The 14625-nt window shown below is 36.6% G+C and overlaps 2 protein-coding genes across 2 annotated transcripts in view; one reads left to right on the forward strand and one right to left on the reverse strand.

Annotated features, from left to right (window-relative positions):
- Positions 1-82: 82 nt before the first annotated feature.
- Positions 83-9389, reverse strand: memo1 (mediator of cell motility 1). Its single transcript, XM_043255086.1, has 9 exons — positions 9051-9389; positions 6461-6542; positions 6296-6364; positions 6083-6195; positions 5632-5743; positions 3822-3964; positions 2844-2920; positions 2134-2238; positions 83-1825 (listed from the first exon to the last, which is right to left on the reverse strand). Exons 1-9 carry the CDS (start codon positions 9109-9111, stop codon positions 1694-1696), a joined length of 894 nt encoding a protein of 297 aa, XP_043111021.1. The 5' UTR covers positions 9112-9389; the 3' UTR covers positions 83-1693.
- Positions 9390-10518: 1129 nt separating this feature from the next.
- Positions 10519-14625, forward strand: part of wdr27 (WD repeat domain 27) — a 36048-nt gene continuing 31941 nt past the window's right edge. Inside the window, exons 1-10 of the mRNA XM_043255050.1 lie at positions 10519-10646; positions 10932-11105; positions 11435-11579; positions 11744-11868; positions 12303-12416; positions 12567-12618; positions 12728-12798; positions 12901-13027; positions 13165-13267; positions 14122-14210. Coding sequence (XP_043110985.1) covers positions 10950-11105; positions 11435-11579; positions 11744-11868; positions 12303-12416; positions 12567-12618; positions 12728-12798; positions 12901-13027; positions 13165-13267; positions 14122-14210 — 982 coding nt within the window. The 5' untranslated portion in view covers positions 10519-10646; positions 10932-10949. The remainder of the gene's footprint in view (positions 10647-10931; positions 11106-11434; positions 11580-11743; positions 11869-12302; positions 12417-12566; positions 12619-12727; positions 12799-12900; positions 13028-13164; positions 13268-14121; positions 14211-14625) is intronic.

Consider the following 14625-nt stretch of genomic DNA (forward strand, 5'->3'; position numbering starts at 1 on the left):
AATAACTCACCAACTGCTCGTAAACATGTCACAGACACAGAAAGGAATCGCAAGCAATAAGACAAGAAACACCACAGCACAGTAACGTTTGTCATTACACTTTATTGTTTCTTTGCAACATCAGCCATGACCCTTGTCATATCTGGCGAGAATTCTGTAATGCTTCAATGTAACCTGAGATTCAAAAATGACTCCGGAAAGGAGCGCTTCAATTAATTTCGACATAGGTTTGACAACGTGTGAACTGTTAGTTTCTACGCAATAATAGTTAGAATAATAATAATAATAAACGGTACTGAAATTAAAATAAAAATTGAAACAATTCTAACAGTACAAGAACAGGTGTTGTGCTGGGTGAAGCCGATGAATCTCTTCCCCTACTTTGAAAACGGCAAAAACTGATTGAACAGACTAAATCAAGTCTTTTTAGTGGATAAATGAAGGGTGGAAAGCACAGGACCAAAAAAAAACAAAACAAAAAAAAAAACATGTTTAACACTGACCCAAGGCACATCTGCATGGTGTGACATGCTTTGTCTGTTTTCTGTTTGAGGATTTGGTTTGAGACATTCAAACCTTGATGGGGATGTACAGGAGCCTTGCCGTTTTCCTTCCGATGGTAACCCAGGAAAAATCTTGCTGCATTGTGCTCTTTGGGAGTAGATGGGTTAAGGAGAAAAGCCAGACAAAATGCCTATGCCGTTCAGAAAATCCACCTCCGGCGGTTCCTCGATACGGGTGTGCATCACTAACTACTAGTCAGCTGTTAAACATGGCTGCTAACTTGCATGAGAATATAAAATTGTTTCAGACTAACCAAAATAAATCCCCCCCCCAATACGATTTTTAAGTTGAGGCTGAACTGCCATTTTGAGGCAGCCTGCACTTCCTGTCGACTTCAAGCACTACTATATTCTTTCACACAGTCTGAGATTATATGTCAAACGCATAGTAAAACTAGAAAGCTAAATAATGGTAATCAAAGGGAAAATAAAAAGAACGGAATATAACAATCAGAAACGTTTTAATTTGACTACAATAAAAGATTAGATGAAATAAATCTATTTTTGGTATATCCAGAACAGTGGAGGGTTAGTGGGTATTGTGTAGCCCTTTAAAAACTACAACAGGACCAACGCAGTAGCTATTACTACAATTCTCAGGGTGTACATGGACATAGCATGTTGCAGTCCGTCAATTTCCTTTTTCTCATTAGGTGAGACATTATGTGGATTATATATGCAGACTTGCAAAAAGAGTGCAATGTCGATGGTTTTATTTCTTTTATTTAAACTTTAAATGTGTCTTGCTTTTAAATTACACAAGGGCTCTTCAGACACCTAACGTCCTTGGAAGGTCAAATGTGGATTTTGCCTCATTAAGACCCCCCCCAACAAACAAGAAAAAAAAACAAAAAAACCAACCAAAAATCTGACCTTGCAACACCCAAAAAACTGCGGCTGTACTTCAAGCTATAGCATCATCCGAGTTGCCTCACGTGGAAAACGGGGTACAGGGAAGGCTTTAGGAAGAGGACGTTTGTATCTAACGTTACATCTGGATTCGGGGTATGTATGAGGATTCCCAGCTGCTTCGTATGTCCTTCCTATAGAAGAGGCGAGGGAGGATGGGGAAACGGGTGGGAGGGGCTGGGGTCTTCTAGGAGGCTCCGTGGCTCCTGGGAAAGTTCACCTCAATGAACGACGAGAGCTCCAGCAGCGTAACTCACAGAGCTGTCCGACCAGTTTCTGCACTGGCTCGACTGCGCATAGTTCAGGAAAGAGAAGTTCATGTCTATGCCGTTCTTTTTCAGTTCCGCCACAGCCTGATGGAGTGAGGAGAATAAATGGAGAGTCAACACTGAAGTGATGCTTTTAGACTGACAAATGTAATCTTAAAAGCTTTATAATGAAAGAGCGGGAAGTTGACAAGACATTAGTTGTGAGGGGGGGGACTTTAATAAAAGCTCTGCGACAGTTAAGTGCTAGGCTAATTACCGTGCATACGAACTAGCCATTATTTGCATTTTTTTTTTTTGCTTTTGCTTTATTGAGTTGACAGTGGTTTGCTAAATAAAAATGTCCAGGGGGAAATCATAAAGTCAGTCATATGAATCATTCATTAGTTACTTACATTTAGAAGAACGCCGATGGGATGGCGACCACAAATAGTATTATGATATTTCTTCAAATAATTGCTAAAGGAGATGGGGTCCAACTGTTCTATAATTCCCATTCCCTAATAAAAAAGAAAAAAAATTAATAGGCATACATTTTACTGACATTAACAAGGCTCTCTCATTAACAATAACAATTATGTATTTTTTTTTGTTTTATTTGTAACTGACTATCTAATGTTGCATTTGACATCTGGTGTAGTTTAATTGCATAACGCCACGTCTTGATATAATGTATTCAACTTTCCAAAAGCAAGAGGGATTTTCAGTAACACAATAATGAATGGATATTTCATAGAAGGAGCTCCAGATCAAACACGATCCTTGTCCAGTAAATTACCCTACAGAGGCAACAGTACTTTGCCCAGTTGGTAAGCCTTTAATGAGTTTGGGTTGCTAAGAACATCTGCTATTTGACAGACTGTCATGGGTGGAAAGTATTAAAGTTGTTCTTTGAATCGCCGACTTCCACGGCACAGTAACCATAACAATGACTCTTTAGCTTGGAGAAAAATTCCATCACCTTTTTTTTTTTTTTAGAACCACCGATAGGATTAGCACATTGTGTATACCAAACCAGAATGGGCTACTTGCGTGTAAACCTCATGTGTCAGACATTAAGAGAGTTCACAGAAAAAAAAGAACGAGGGAATAAAAACAGGTTTACCATTTTGTCAAGGTGCTCGATAGATCTGTAGATCTCCCCTTGACTTTCATCGTAGTAGGTGTAACGGAAACGTTGACCTGCAGAATAGACAAAAAAGGGTTTAACTTAATTAAAGCGGTGGCACCAAAAAAGGGATATTAGTATGGGTTCCTACTCATTAAGAGCATTCCAAAACACTTATGAGGTTTATTTCAACTATGTAGGCAGTAGACAGTCTATGTGTTTGGCATGTCTAGCACAATAACTGAGAGTGTGAGAGTGGAGAGAATGTCTGTGATGCGGACATTATTTTGGATGAGAAGTGAAAGCACGTATATCTTTACCAGATTCATGCTGCTTGCACCATCAATCATTTGTGACACTTGATTTATAATGGTTAACAACAATTTTGACTTTTTCATTTATTCCAAGTAAAGTTTCAAACCAATGCCATGCCTTTACTGTCCAATTACTGTAAATTATACTGTGTGTGTGTGTGTGTGTGTGTGTATATATATATATATATATATATATATATATATATATATATATATATATATATATATATATATATATATTGCTAGACCGAGATCGGCTGAATGAATTCAAAAACAGTAAAACTCAACTTATTACTTCTGGGGGAGTTGGAGAATGAGCCTATTTCCAAAAAAAGTGAAGTGTTCCTTTAAGTGCTGTTATAGCAAAATTGATGCATACTGAACAAAAAAAAATTAAATCACGAAAACTGATGTCAAGCATTCAAAAACTAGGGAAAGCTGTGTGATTAATCAACACAAATCCGAAGTGTTGACTAGTGCCAAAACTAAACAACAGATTGTTGCGAAACTTAAAAGATTTACTTTTGACAGGATGTCACCATTGTGTCAGCACTACACCTCATTTCAACAAATAGGAAATTCTTCACCCATTACAGACTATAATTGATACTAACCATTTTCCGCTTTTTGACAAGATTAAAGTGTGTGAGTGGACACAAACCCCAGTGGCAGAAGTCAGAGGAGATGATGAAAAGATTAGAAGGATCAGCCAGGTATTTGCTAAGCAGCTTGCCATATTCCTGCTCTTTAGATTCACTTAGAGCTCCCACCAGCACAGGGACGATGCTGAACTCATCTTTATGGCTGTTTAAAAAAAAAAAAAAAAAAAAAAAGACAAAACTGAATAATTTCTCCATTTATAAATATTCTTTTGTCAAAGAGTTTTGCATCGCTCATTAAAATCCACTGCCACGTCAAATCAATAGCTCTACAAAAGGTTTTCAGTTTTCCAAACTGCAGAGTTTTGAGAATAAAAAATGCTGAAGACCTTTAGAAATATTATAGTTGCTCGGCAACTAATTGGTTTGCTTGTGAAAAAAAATATTAACTTTTCTATGCCCAGATACCGTCAATTTTTAATTGAAAAAAAGTAAAAATGGCTACTGCATGAATCAATAATATATATATATATATATATATATATATATATATATATATATATATATATATATATATATATATAAAATGAAACACAACAACAAAAACAACAGAACATCCATCACAGCAAAACTAATTAGAGGCACCACACTAGGTAAACAGTTACTGACAACATAATTAGTGGATCTGGCAGAGATGAATGAGCATGAGAGTGAGACTATGGGTCAATAATGCCGCTCATGGCCGCTGCATAGAGATGAGGTGAAACACTGATATATCTTTCTTTCTTTCTTTGCTTTGCATTTACATTTTTCCCTGGGCAGACTCTGTCCTACAGAAGGGTATGTACCGTGGGGGGGGACTGCATAAGATAATTGGAGGAAACCAAAGGGCTATATCATAAATCATTTTGATATAGTGCAACACTGACACAAGGTTAAAAAAGCCAAAGGTGAGACTTTGCATGCAACACCTAGGATGTTATACATGTACGTTTGTGAAGCAACAAAGAATATTCTTGGTTCCCCTCAGAGAAGCCATTTACATTTGCACTTTATTTCCAAAATAAGTTACATAAACTACAGTTGAAAAAAAATAAATAAAATCTTCTCACTAAACCTGCATTTACTTAATAGTACTTAATACTTTGAAATATTATTACAATTAATAATAACCGTGTTATAAGTACCTTTTAAAATGTAATTCATTCCTGCTATGAAAAGCTGAATTTTTAGCAGCCATTTTCCAGTCTTTAGAGTTACACGAACCTTCCGAAATCATTCTAATATCCTGATTAAGTACTTAGTAATATCAATGTTTAAAAAAATCTATTCATATTTCAGTATCTTTTTCAAGATTCAATACAGATTGTTACAAAAATCTATATTTAAACTATATAAAAGTCTTTGCCTGTAACACTTAATCAAATTAAGTACTAAAGTCGATGTATTAACTTTTTTTTGAAAGAAAGAAAAGACCACACTTTTAATGGAAGGTTTTTTTTTTAATTGTGCAAGAGTAATAGACTCTTCCCAGAATCCATATTCAGTGGATAGCACTTTATGTCCCAAAGCTGTAGGAATGATTTTTTGAATCAGTGAATCACAGTGCTTTTGATATTTTGAAGAACTGATTTTGTGCAAATAATGGAAGACAATAGGGTCCGAAATAAAAACGAACCACCTCTGCCTTTCACTTTATGGATAGAAAAAAAAGTTTTGTAAAGTAGCTTCTTTTGTGTTCCACCGAAAGAAAAGGAAAGTCAAACAGGTTTTTCACAACAACATGTTGTCTATATGATAACAGAATTACCATTTTTGGGTGAACTGTTCATTTAATGGCCCAGATGAAGATGTTTAATATCTGGTTGTTACCTCTCCATGGCTTTAGCGGTATAAGGCAGGTGCATCTCAATGCTGTGTTCGTCCTCATCTGTCTGCAGACTCATCCTCTCAAACATGCCCGTTTTCCACAGATCAGCGTAAACTGCCAGAGAAAGAAGAGATGGGGCAATGGGAATTAAAGCCCTTGTGTTTTGCATTGAGGAGTTCTAATTATAATTACACAAAACCTCATTAATATGAACACCATCAGATAAAAGATCATCTCTCGCATTTCTTTGCTGCACTTTCAGTAGGTCTACAGCCAGAACAACTCAGGAATAATAACAAATATAGTAAAACATGAACGTTTTGCAATCTCATCCGCAAAGCTCAGTTTGAGAGCAAATGAGGTAAAACAAAAACACAATCTGGGTGACACCTTTTTGTGCATTGTTATTCAATCACTTTTAATCCTGCCACGGGACAAAATGAGATTCCTTACCCTTCTGGTCGATCCTCAGGTCATACAGTGGCGTTCTGTAGACCTCGGCGGGGGAGAGGGCACAGCGAGACAGCGGCACATGGTGAGAGGGGCCAAGAATGAACACCCTCCGACTGATGAATAAGAGAGCGCTGCGGTTACCTCTCTCCCCACGGCACACTCAACATTACGGCTACTTCAAGAGAATTTAAAGAAGCTGGGAGAGACACTTACGTGATGGAGGGGTCCACCTGCTTGTAGGCGTGGGCGGCACACGCACCGCAGTAAGTGTAGCCAGCGTGCCTGCAAAAGACAATGGTTTAAAGAATGCAGAAAGACACAGCTGTAACAGAACGGGAAAAAAAAAAAAAGATGCTTGTTTGCTTTCACTCCACATACGGTGCTATTATGGCTCTAGCAGGACCGGCTGTAGATTGTGCTTGAGATAACCAGCCCTCGAGTTGTGCGTTAAGCTGGGATCCTAATCACAAAGACAGAGAAAAAAAAAAAAAAAAGTAATTAGCAAATATGAGAGATGCATAATTGTACAACACCAGCACTTCAGCTGGGAAGATTATTTGAATGCCTTCCAAATGTAGTCTGTCAGTATGTAGAAATAGTTTAATGCATTACAAAAAGTCACCTTTTAGCCTTTAAGAAAAAAAAATATTAATTTATTTATTTATTTAGATTACTACCAAGAAAAGAAAGTCTATTTAAGCAGAATTATGATTGGAATGCATTACAAATGCAAATACTGTTTAAATGTTTACGTAGACTCAAAAGACTACATTTTCTCTTTTGCTATTTTTTTTTTTTTTTTTTTTTTTTTGAAAAACAGCACTATGAATATGTATTTAAATTGCAATTTAGCACAATTTCCTCCCTAATATATTGGCAAAAAAATAAAATAAAATAATGAATTACTATATTGAACTAAAAAAAGTATTCATCATAGCATCACCTCAATCAAGCATTCATCTAAGGCTTTTTTATTTTTTTGTACTAATCAGTCAAACAGTGATGCAGTAGGTGAAATGGCTGTCTTGAAATTTTGATTCCAGCAATATATCAGCCCCAGACAGTGACATTGTCCCAGTTCTAATGACTTTCTTATCAGAGTCTGACAGGACAAGATAACAGTTTTGAGAACCAGGGATCAGATGAACTTCAGCTGATTCTGTAAAAGTAATAAGAATACAACCAATTTGGTCAAGTTTTAGCAGTTGTTAATCAAATCTCCACACTGTAATGAATCATACCATTACATCACTAATGATATTCCAAAGCACAGTCAGGTCTGAATACTGATGCAAGTGCAAATGTATTCATTTTAGAGTCTGATATGAATTTTTTATTTCTGATGCATGCACTAATATACAGAAATGTGGTTGACTGTGGTTATTATAGTGCTGTTTTTATATAATGCAGCGTAAGAAAGAGATAATGCATGAGTCCAATATATGAAGAATACCAATATAGCGATACCAATATCAAAACTCATAATATATATATACACATATAAGCATTCATTTTTCACAGTCCAAATGAAAGACTCCAAAATAACTAGCCAGTGTTATCACTGCCAGATGAATAATAACTCGTCATGATCTGAAAACTGAAGACATTTCGATACATGTATGGACTCAGACTTTTTTTCCAACACATTACACATTAGTTGATGGAGACCAGCCTTCTTCATATACAAACACTCAAAAAAATGTGTTTTGAACCAAACAAAAGCTATAAAGATAGTGACAGGTTACAAAACGCAGATCGTAATGTAAAAGCCTCAACACTGACTAAAAATATGTGATCTTATGTGTGTGTGTGTGTGCAGTACTGGGCTTTTGTCATGCATCCTTTGTTACTGCATGAGAGGAAAAAAACAGCACCGGCCCTCTAAAGACTTTCATGTGCTGACTGTGCTCACTGTATTTGCTGGAATGGAACTGCACATAAATGCTGGCCGGTATAATAATAAACACAGCATTACTTGACATCGGCATTAATGAAAAACATTATTTTATTCTCCTCGAAAACACAGCTGTCATGTACAGCTGTCATATGAACTTCATCAAATAGCTTTAGCCGTTAGCAGGGTAAATCCAGCCTTCTGAATTGCGACAGAAGTTAATCTATCTGGATTTACTCATCCGGTAAAGTAGTGGTGGGTAAAGTTAGCGTGGATGGTATATTAATCTGTGGTATTAGTTTGTGTAGTTGGCGTGTAGGAGAGATTCACACACACCGGCTATAGGCTAACCAGCTAACTGTTGGCCTGTTTTGTTCTCAGTGGCTCTTACACACACATGCAGAAGCTACACATTGACAATAGAAACCCAAAATAAACAATATACAACAGGCAAATATAAGAGAAATACACAGTCAGGTCGATTTAATAATGGCCCTTGAATTTAAATGCAAATGTTTTCAGTCTGCTCAGTGGAAACAGAAAAAAAAAAATATACAAAACATTTCAACTAATTCATAAAATAATGACCTAAAAGACAAAATTAAATGACATATCATGACCGAGGCCCACTTTTTGGTAGATTTTTATTCATTGCTGAGCAGAATTAAATCCCTTTAAAAATATTTTCTAACAAAATCAAGACGATACGTTTTAGTTCACATTTTCAATAAATTATTTTTTTTAAATACCGTAAGTTCAGAAAAACGTACAAATATGAAGAAACTCGCCCTGTGGTCTTTAAACCATTTTAGCTACAGCTATTTAACAATTCCCAGCTGATCGCACAGGCGCTGTCTTAAAACAAAGTGAGATGCCTACCTAGGCAGCATTTTTGAGCGTGCTGAACGTCTCAAAAATGCTGTCCAGATAGAGAGCTCACTAGGTTTTGAGACACTACCAGACTACACACACACACACACACACACACACACACACACACACACACACACACACACTGGTGTAAGCAGCACACCGGACCTCAGGCCCGGGCCACTCTCGGGTCTCTGGCTCTACCTGAGGCCGTGTACCAGCTGCCGGCGTGGCTCGCTTCTCTGCACACCATCCGGTTCGACATCTTGGTGCCCGCGCCGCCTATCTTGGTCCAATAAAACCTCGTCGGTGGGGGGAAGAATGAACTAAAAACACTAGGAAAATATGCTAGCTCAAAAAGTATATGCCTGTGCTGAAGCTGTGTGCCCAGACAAGGAGTATTCTATATAATCTTGATATAAACGTGAGACATATAATTGACGATTCGCAAAAATATAAAGAGGTTGATAGTCTGGCTGTGAAGAACAAAGATCCGACCAGTTCATCCGCTCGCTGCCAAGTTTGTCTCTGTTATCCGGATGGGCTGATTTGGCCCATCTCGGCTTCCGTTCTGTCAGAAAAACTGGGCGGGCAGAGCTGATTGACTGACTGATGCAAAAGACTGATTGGTCGGTTGTGGAAAAGGGCGTTTCAAAATATGCATATGTAGATTACGCTTCTGTGATTGGATAGCTCAGTGTGTTTGGCTGAGAGTCATTGGGGGAAGACATATGTGGGCGTGAACTCGAAGATCGTTTTACTGGTGAAAACCTCTATGGTTAAAACATGTAGCGTTTGTAACATTAATATAGGATTAAAGACCCTTATAGTGTTAAAGAAATGTACGCTTTTTAAGTGAAAAAATAGAAGATTGTGCCGTTGTTTTATGATGTCATATTGCACACTTTATATTTGACATTTAAAGACGTCGTTTTGTTATTGTAAGCAAAATTAAAAAAAAAACATTGACAACATGCTAAAACGTATTATACACGTTTTATATACACAGACGTATACAGTAAGTTATCAAAGTCTAAACTATTTTATAAAGATAATTGCGATGAGATTGCATTAAAACAGATACACAAGAACCTGAAATCTCTATTTTCTTTTTTTTACAAGAACAAACTGTACATTTTATAAAATCGACTTTTTACTGTTTCCATCATTTATTTTTTATTATTTATCATATTTAGTGTATATATACTGTAACTCAATTTCAATGTACATTTAGGCTGACTGACTGCAGTTTATCACCAGAGGGCATCGTTGCATAGAAAATGAATTACATGCCCTTTTTTAAAAAAAATATACACATGCACTAGGTTAGTCGTACAGTTTGTGTAAATAATAGACCCGGGAACAAATCTGCTGCGCTATGAATAATACAGATGCATCCAAGTAAAATCAGTCAGTCATGTCGTCATTTGTCTTTATATCAGACTTTATCAACGTTTATTGTTTTTAGAGACATGGCGTTATCTCTACAATAAGCCAGAGTCATAAAACGTTCGCAATTCTAGTATATAATGTCAGTATGTACTTTTCGCTGTACACTCTACTCAGAAATAAACGAATGAAAATGTCTACAAGCCAGCAAAATCAACAGTACAAGACTTTAGGGACTTTGGTATATACATTAGCAATTGTCCCTTCTGGTGTGCCGTCCCGAAAACGCTTTCGTTTCCAAAGCAACAAGGACACACAGGCTGCTGGGTCTCAGGTTATAAAAACTAGAAGTTCATTTACGAACTACACGTACATGATCATTATATATGGGTTACATTTGTAACAAAGCAGGTGCGTAACTTTCAGAAGTCGTTATTTAAGCTGTCTCTTAGAGGATAGCTAGTTTGGGTCCAGTTTGCTACTGTATAGTTTATTAATAACATGTAAGTCCCATAAACTGAAAACAATATTTTATCCACTCTTATAATGTAATGGATATCTTGTCCACTGATGCTTTAAAAAAAAATCTCATGGGACCATCGTTTCGTTGTTTTAATAGAATGTGGCCATTAAATGGGTTAGATGCCATCTTGCCCCGCTAAACAATTAAGACTTTCTTATTGTGTGTTGTTACAGGGAACTATTGGGATCTCCATGGCTGCTGTGACCTCAGAGCACTATTTTACTGAGAGGTTCTCTCTAACTTTCAACAAGCCACTTTCCCACCTGCAACTCGCTTGCTGTCCTTCTCACTGTGCTGTCTCATGGCAGGACAAGAATATAAGGATTTATGAAAACAACAACCTGGAGGTCTATATTTACCTTATTTACCTTCAACCAATTAAAAAAGTAACCCAATTTTTTACATATTCTACTGGAATTAATTGGGACTAACATTAAACTTTATGATCGTAAATATTTAATTTCCAAGTTAATGTAGAAGCAACGTAAAGATGGTGTATGATAAATATTGGTTTAATTGCTTTAATTACTTAAAATCGTTTTATTCTAAATTCTGAATAAAAGCAAGTACCATCTATAAATGTTTTTTTACACTTCTGGGGTTAGTATGGCTATTTATTACAACAGTAAAATTTGTGCCATCATTTGTAACATTTCATTCTAAATGTTTCCTGTAGCCTCCCTTGGAACTCACTGGACACCATGGTTACGTATCTGCCATGACATTTGGGATGGTGAGAGATCGTCTCCTCCTCTGTAGTGCTTCTGCAGATTATGTTATCATCTGGGACATTGATCGCTGCTATACACAGATCAAAGACGGTAATAATCCATGTAAAGACCTTGATTCAGAAACAGACTGAAAAATTCTGCTTGTCCGCAGATCATATAAAACTGTGATACATAAGAAAGCTCTGCTCTGAAAAATTTTTTCTGTCAATCACTTTTTGTCCCATAATCTCCCAAACATGACATCTGTGTTCCAGGTGGAATTGCCTCAGGTAGAGTTGTTGGCACATCGCTTGGCAGGGTGGTGCATCTGTCACTGTGTCCACTGAGCGCAAAAGTGGCCGCATGCTCCGGCTCCAGAATGTTTTTATTGAATGCAGAGGTATGAAATAAGATACACACGATTTTGATTCAGTGAATCGAAAAACAAAAGCAGTTATGCTGAAACAGTAAAAAGGAAACAAATGCCTTTTTTGACCCATCTCCAGTTGAAACGCCAAAGTCTGCGTGTAGAACATTCCGTTACCCAGACTGTGATTGACCAGCCCATAAAGATGAGAGATAACACTGAAATGCTCGTATGAAACCAGCAGTAAATTAGTGTATGAAAAAAAATCTGAATAAGCCCCTTGTTGTCCTGTAAATCAGAATAAAGTGGTCATACTGTATCTTTTGTCTGCTTAAGCCATACTTAAACTTAAGAACATGTTTGTATTATGTAATAAAACAATTAAAAATGTTAAAATTCTAAAACAGTTAACATATTTTTAAATGAAGATCCAAAACTTGTGACCACTGTATTTGTGTTTCCTATAGAGAGAGGAAGTGCCTAGAGTTTTGAAAGCTCATCTTGGTCCTGTGACTACATCAGAGTTCTGTCCATGGGATGTTAATCTTCTCATATCAACATCAGAAGACAGAACATTTAAGGTACAGATTTTATTTCATTTTATATATATATATATATATATATATATATATATATATATATATATATATATATATATATATATATATATATATATGTATGTATGTGAGTGTGTTTTACTCTAAAGAGAGTAATTTTTCTTTTTGTACTAGATTTGGGATGTGAAGAGGGGTGATATACTCTTTGAATCTCCTGTCCTATCAGGTCCGTTTTATAGTTATTAACACCTATATTTACACAACAGAAATTGAGGTTCATCACTCATAGCCCGTATATGTAGAGAATATGTAGTAAAGATGTTTTTGTTTCACAGCGTATCCACTGCTTAGTCTGTTCTTCATGGAGCAAAACAGTCAGTTCATCACAGGGTCTGGTGACGGACAGGTGAGTAACACACACACACACACACACACACACTCAGTTTAAAGTACTATTTTGTAATCTATATATCACTTTGTTTATGTTGGAATCTCTTTCTGATTTAAGCTTTGGCACTACACTCTCCCTGGGGACTACAAATGCCGCTTGGTGACAAAACTGGACCTTTCAAAGCTTCAAGAAAAGCACGAGCGAAACCTCAGAAAACCCAGCTCACCTCAAAATAGACCAGATGGTCAGAAAAAAACCCAGAAGCCACAATTCAGACTGCGTATAACTAGTGTTTTTCATGTGCCTACCTCACTGCGGAAAACGATACATCTGCTTCAAGTGAAAAAGATCTCACTGAGCTTCATCTGTGTGCTTTTCTAGGAATGACTCGTAATGATGTGAGAGGAACAGTGGAGACAGCAAAGCCTGTTCTGAGAATTTGGGCACAGAAACTGCAGTCCAGTCATACTAGCCTGCCGAAGAGGTACTGTCTTTGGTCTGTTACTGTTTTTCACCTTCGTCTGCTTGGGAAATTTGGGGTAGGGAATAATGTAGGGCAGACTAAATATATTCACAAGCAGAGAGCATGTATCATAACAGTCATTACTGTAGTAGTTATGACATTGTTGTCGTAGAAATATACAGTACAGAATGGTACACAGAATGTGTCATCACAGGCGTAAAAAAATTAATTTTCAACAGATTTTTCAATGGTCATGTCATAGTTAGGAAGCCTTTATGGTCCTCTTTAAGGTTACATGCTGTCCAAACAACAGTTACAGCAATATGATAAGATGGCTGTGTGAACTGAACGTGAAAACCTTTGCTTTGCATGACATGTATCATATTTCTTCATACATTTCATACATCATCATACATTTCTTCTTTTACACACTTGTGTTTAGTTAACTAACTCTACATGAATTCTTTGCATTGTTGTTTAAAGATTCATAGTGAATCATAGAAAGAAAAAAAAACGCAACCCCAGTAACTCTAGATTATTGGACAGGAGTGATGACCCTTGACCTCTGCCACTTTATGATTTGCGCTGCAGTAAGCCACTTACTTAAATCAAGTTTTTCAAAGCTTTACTCCTTTAGAGCAAGCCTGTGCAATCTCTTTATCATAGATTTTGCCTTCTCTGTAGTTTAATATAACACGCTTTAATAGATGTTCTCTATAGAGACTTTGTGGCAATGTGGGTGTGAATTTCTGAAGTCTATACAATACTGATCTAACTTCTTTTCTTTTCTTTTTTGTACTTTGTTACATTAACCTAGCCTTAGTTCGTTGTAGTGTCTTTTTATAAATAGTCTCTTCATTGTGCTTTTTCCATAGAGAAAGTTGCGTGTGGATCGGAAGTTCTGATGGACTATATCTGATCGACCTGGATACTTCAGAACTTCTCATGAATTTTCCACTCAAAGGTATCAACATTTCTCAGATATTTGATCCATTGCATTTTACCTTAGAACATTCATTAGTTAGGTAAAAATTTTAACATATTAAAAAATGTAATGAAATAGCAAACAGTAAAATACAAATAAATGCAGCAGTAGCCTTAGTGGTCAACAAAGCTTTAGAGTGTGAGTAGGCTTCTGTGTGATACACCAGATAAGAATTAAAGAATTATGTCTTCTGGCTTGGAATATTCCAGGATTATGATACTTTAGAGAGTGGCAGAAAGTCAATGCATGTACTTGTACACTTAATGATAACATTGGTTAAATCTTTGAAACCTCAAAACATTCACCTCAGAAATATGCATAAACATCATGATTTTCATTATAACAAATGGCAAATGGGAAAATACACCATCAGTATGGTGCCAGCATGGTGCCA

Source organism: Puntigrus tetrazona, chromosome 13, assembly GCF_018831695.1.
Source record: "Puntigrus tetrazona isolate hp1 chromosome 13, ASM1883169v1, whole genome shotgun sequence".
NCBI lineage: Eukaryota > Metazoa > Chordata > Actinopteri > Cypriniformes > Cyprinidae > Puntigrus > Puntigrus tetrazona.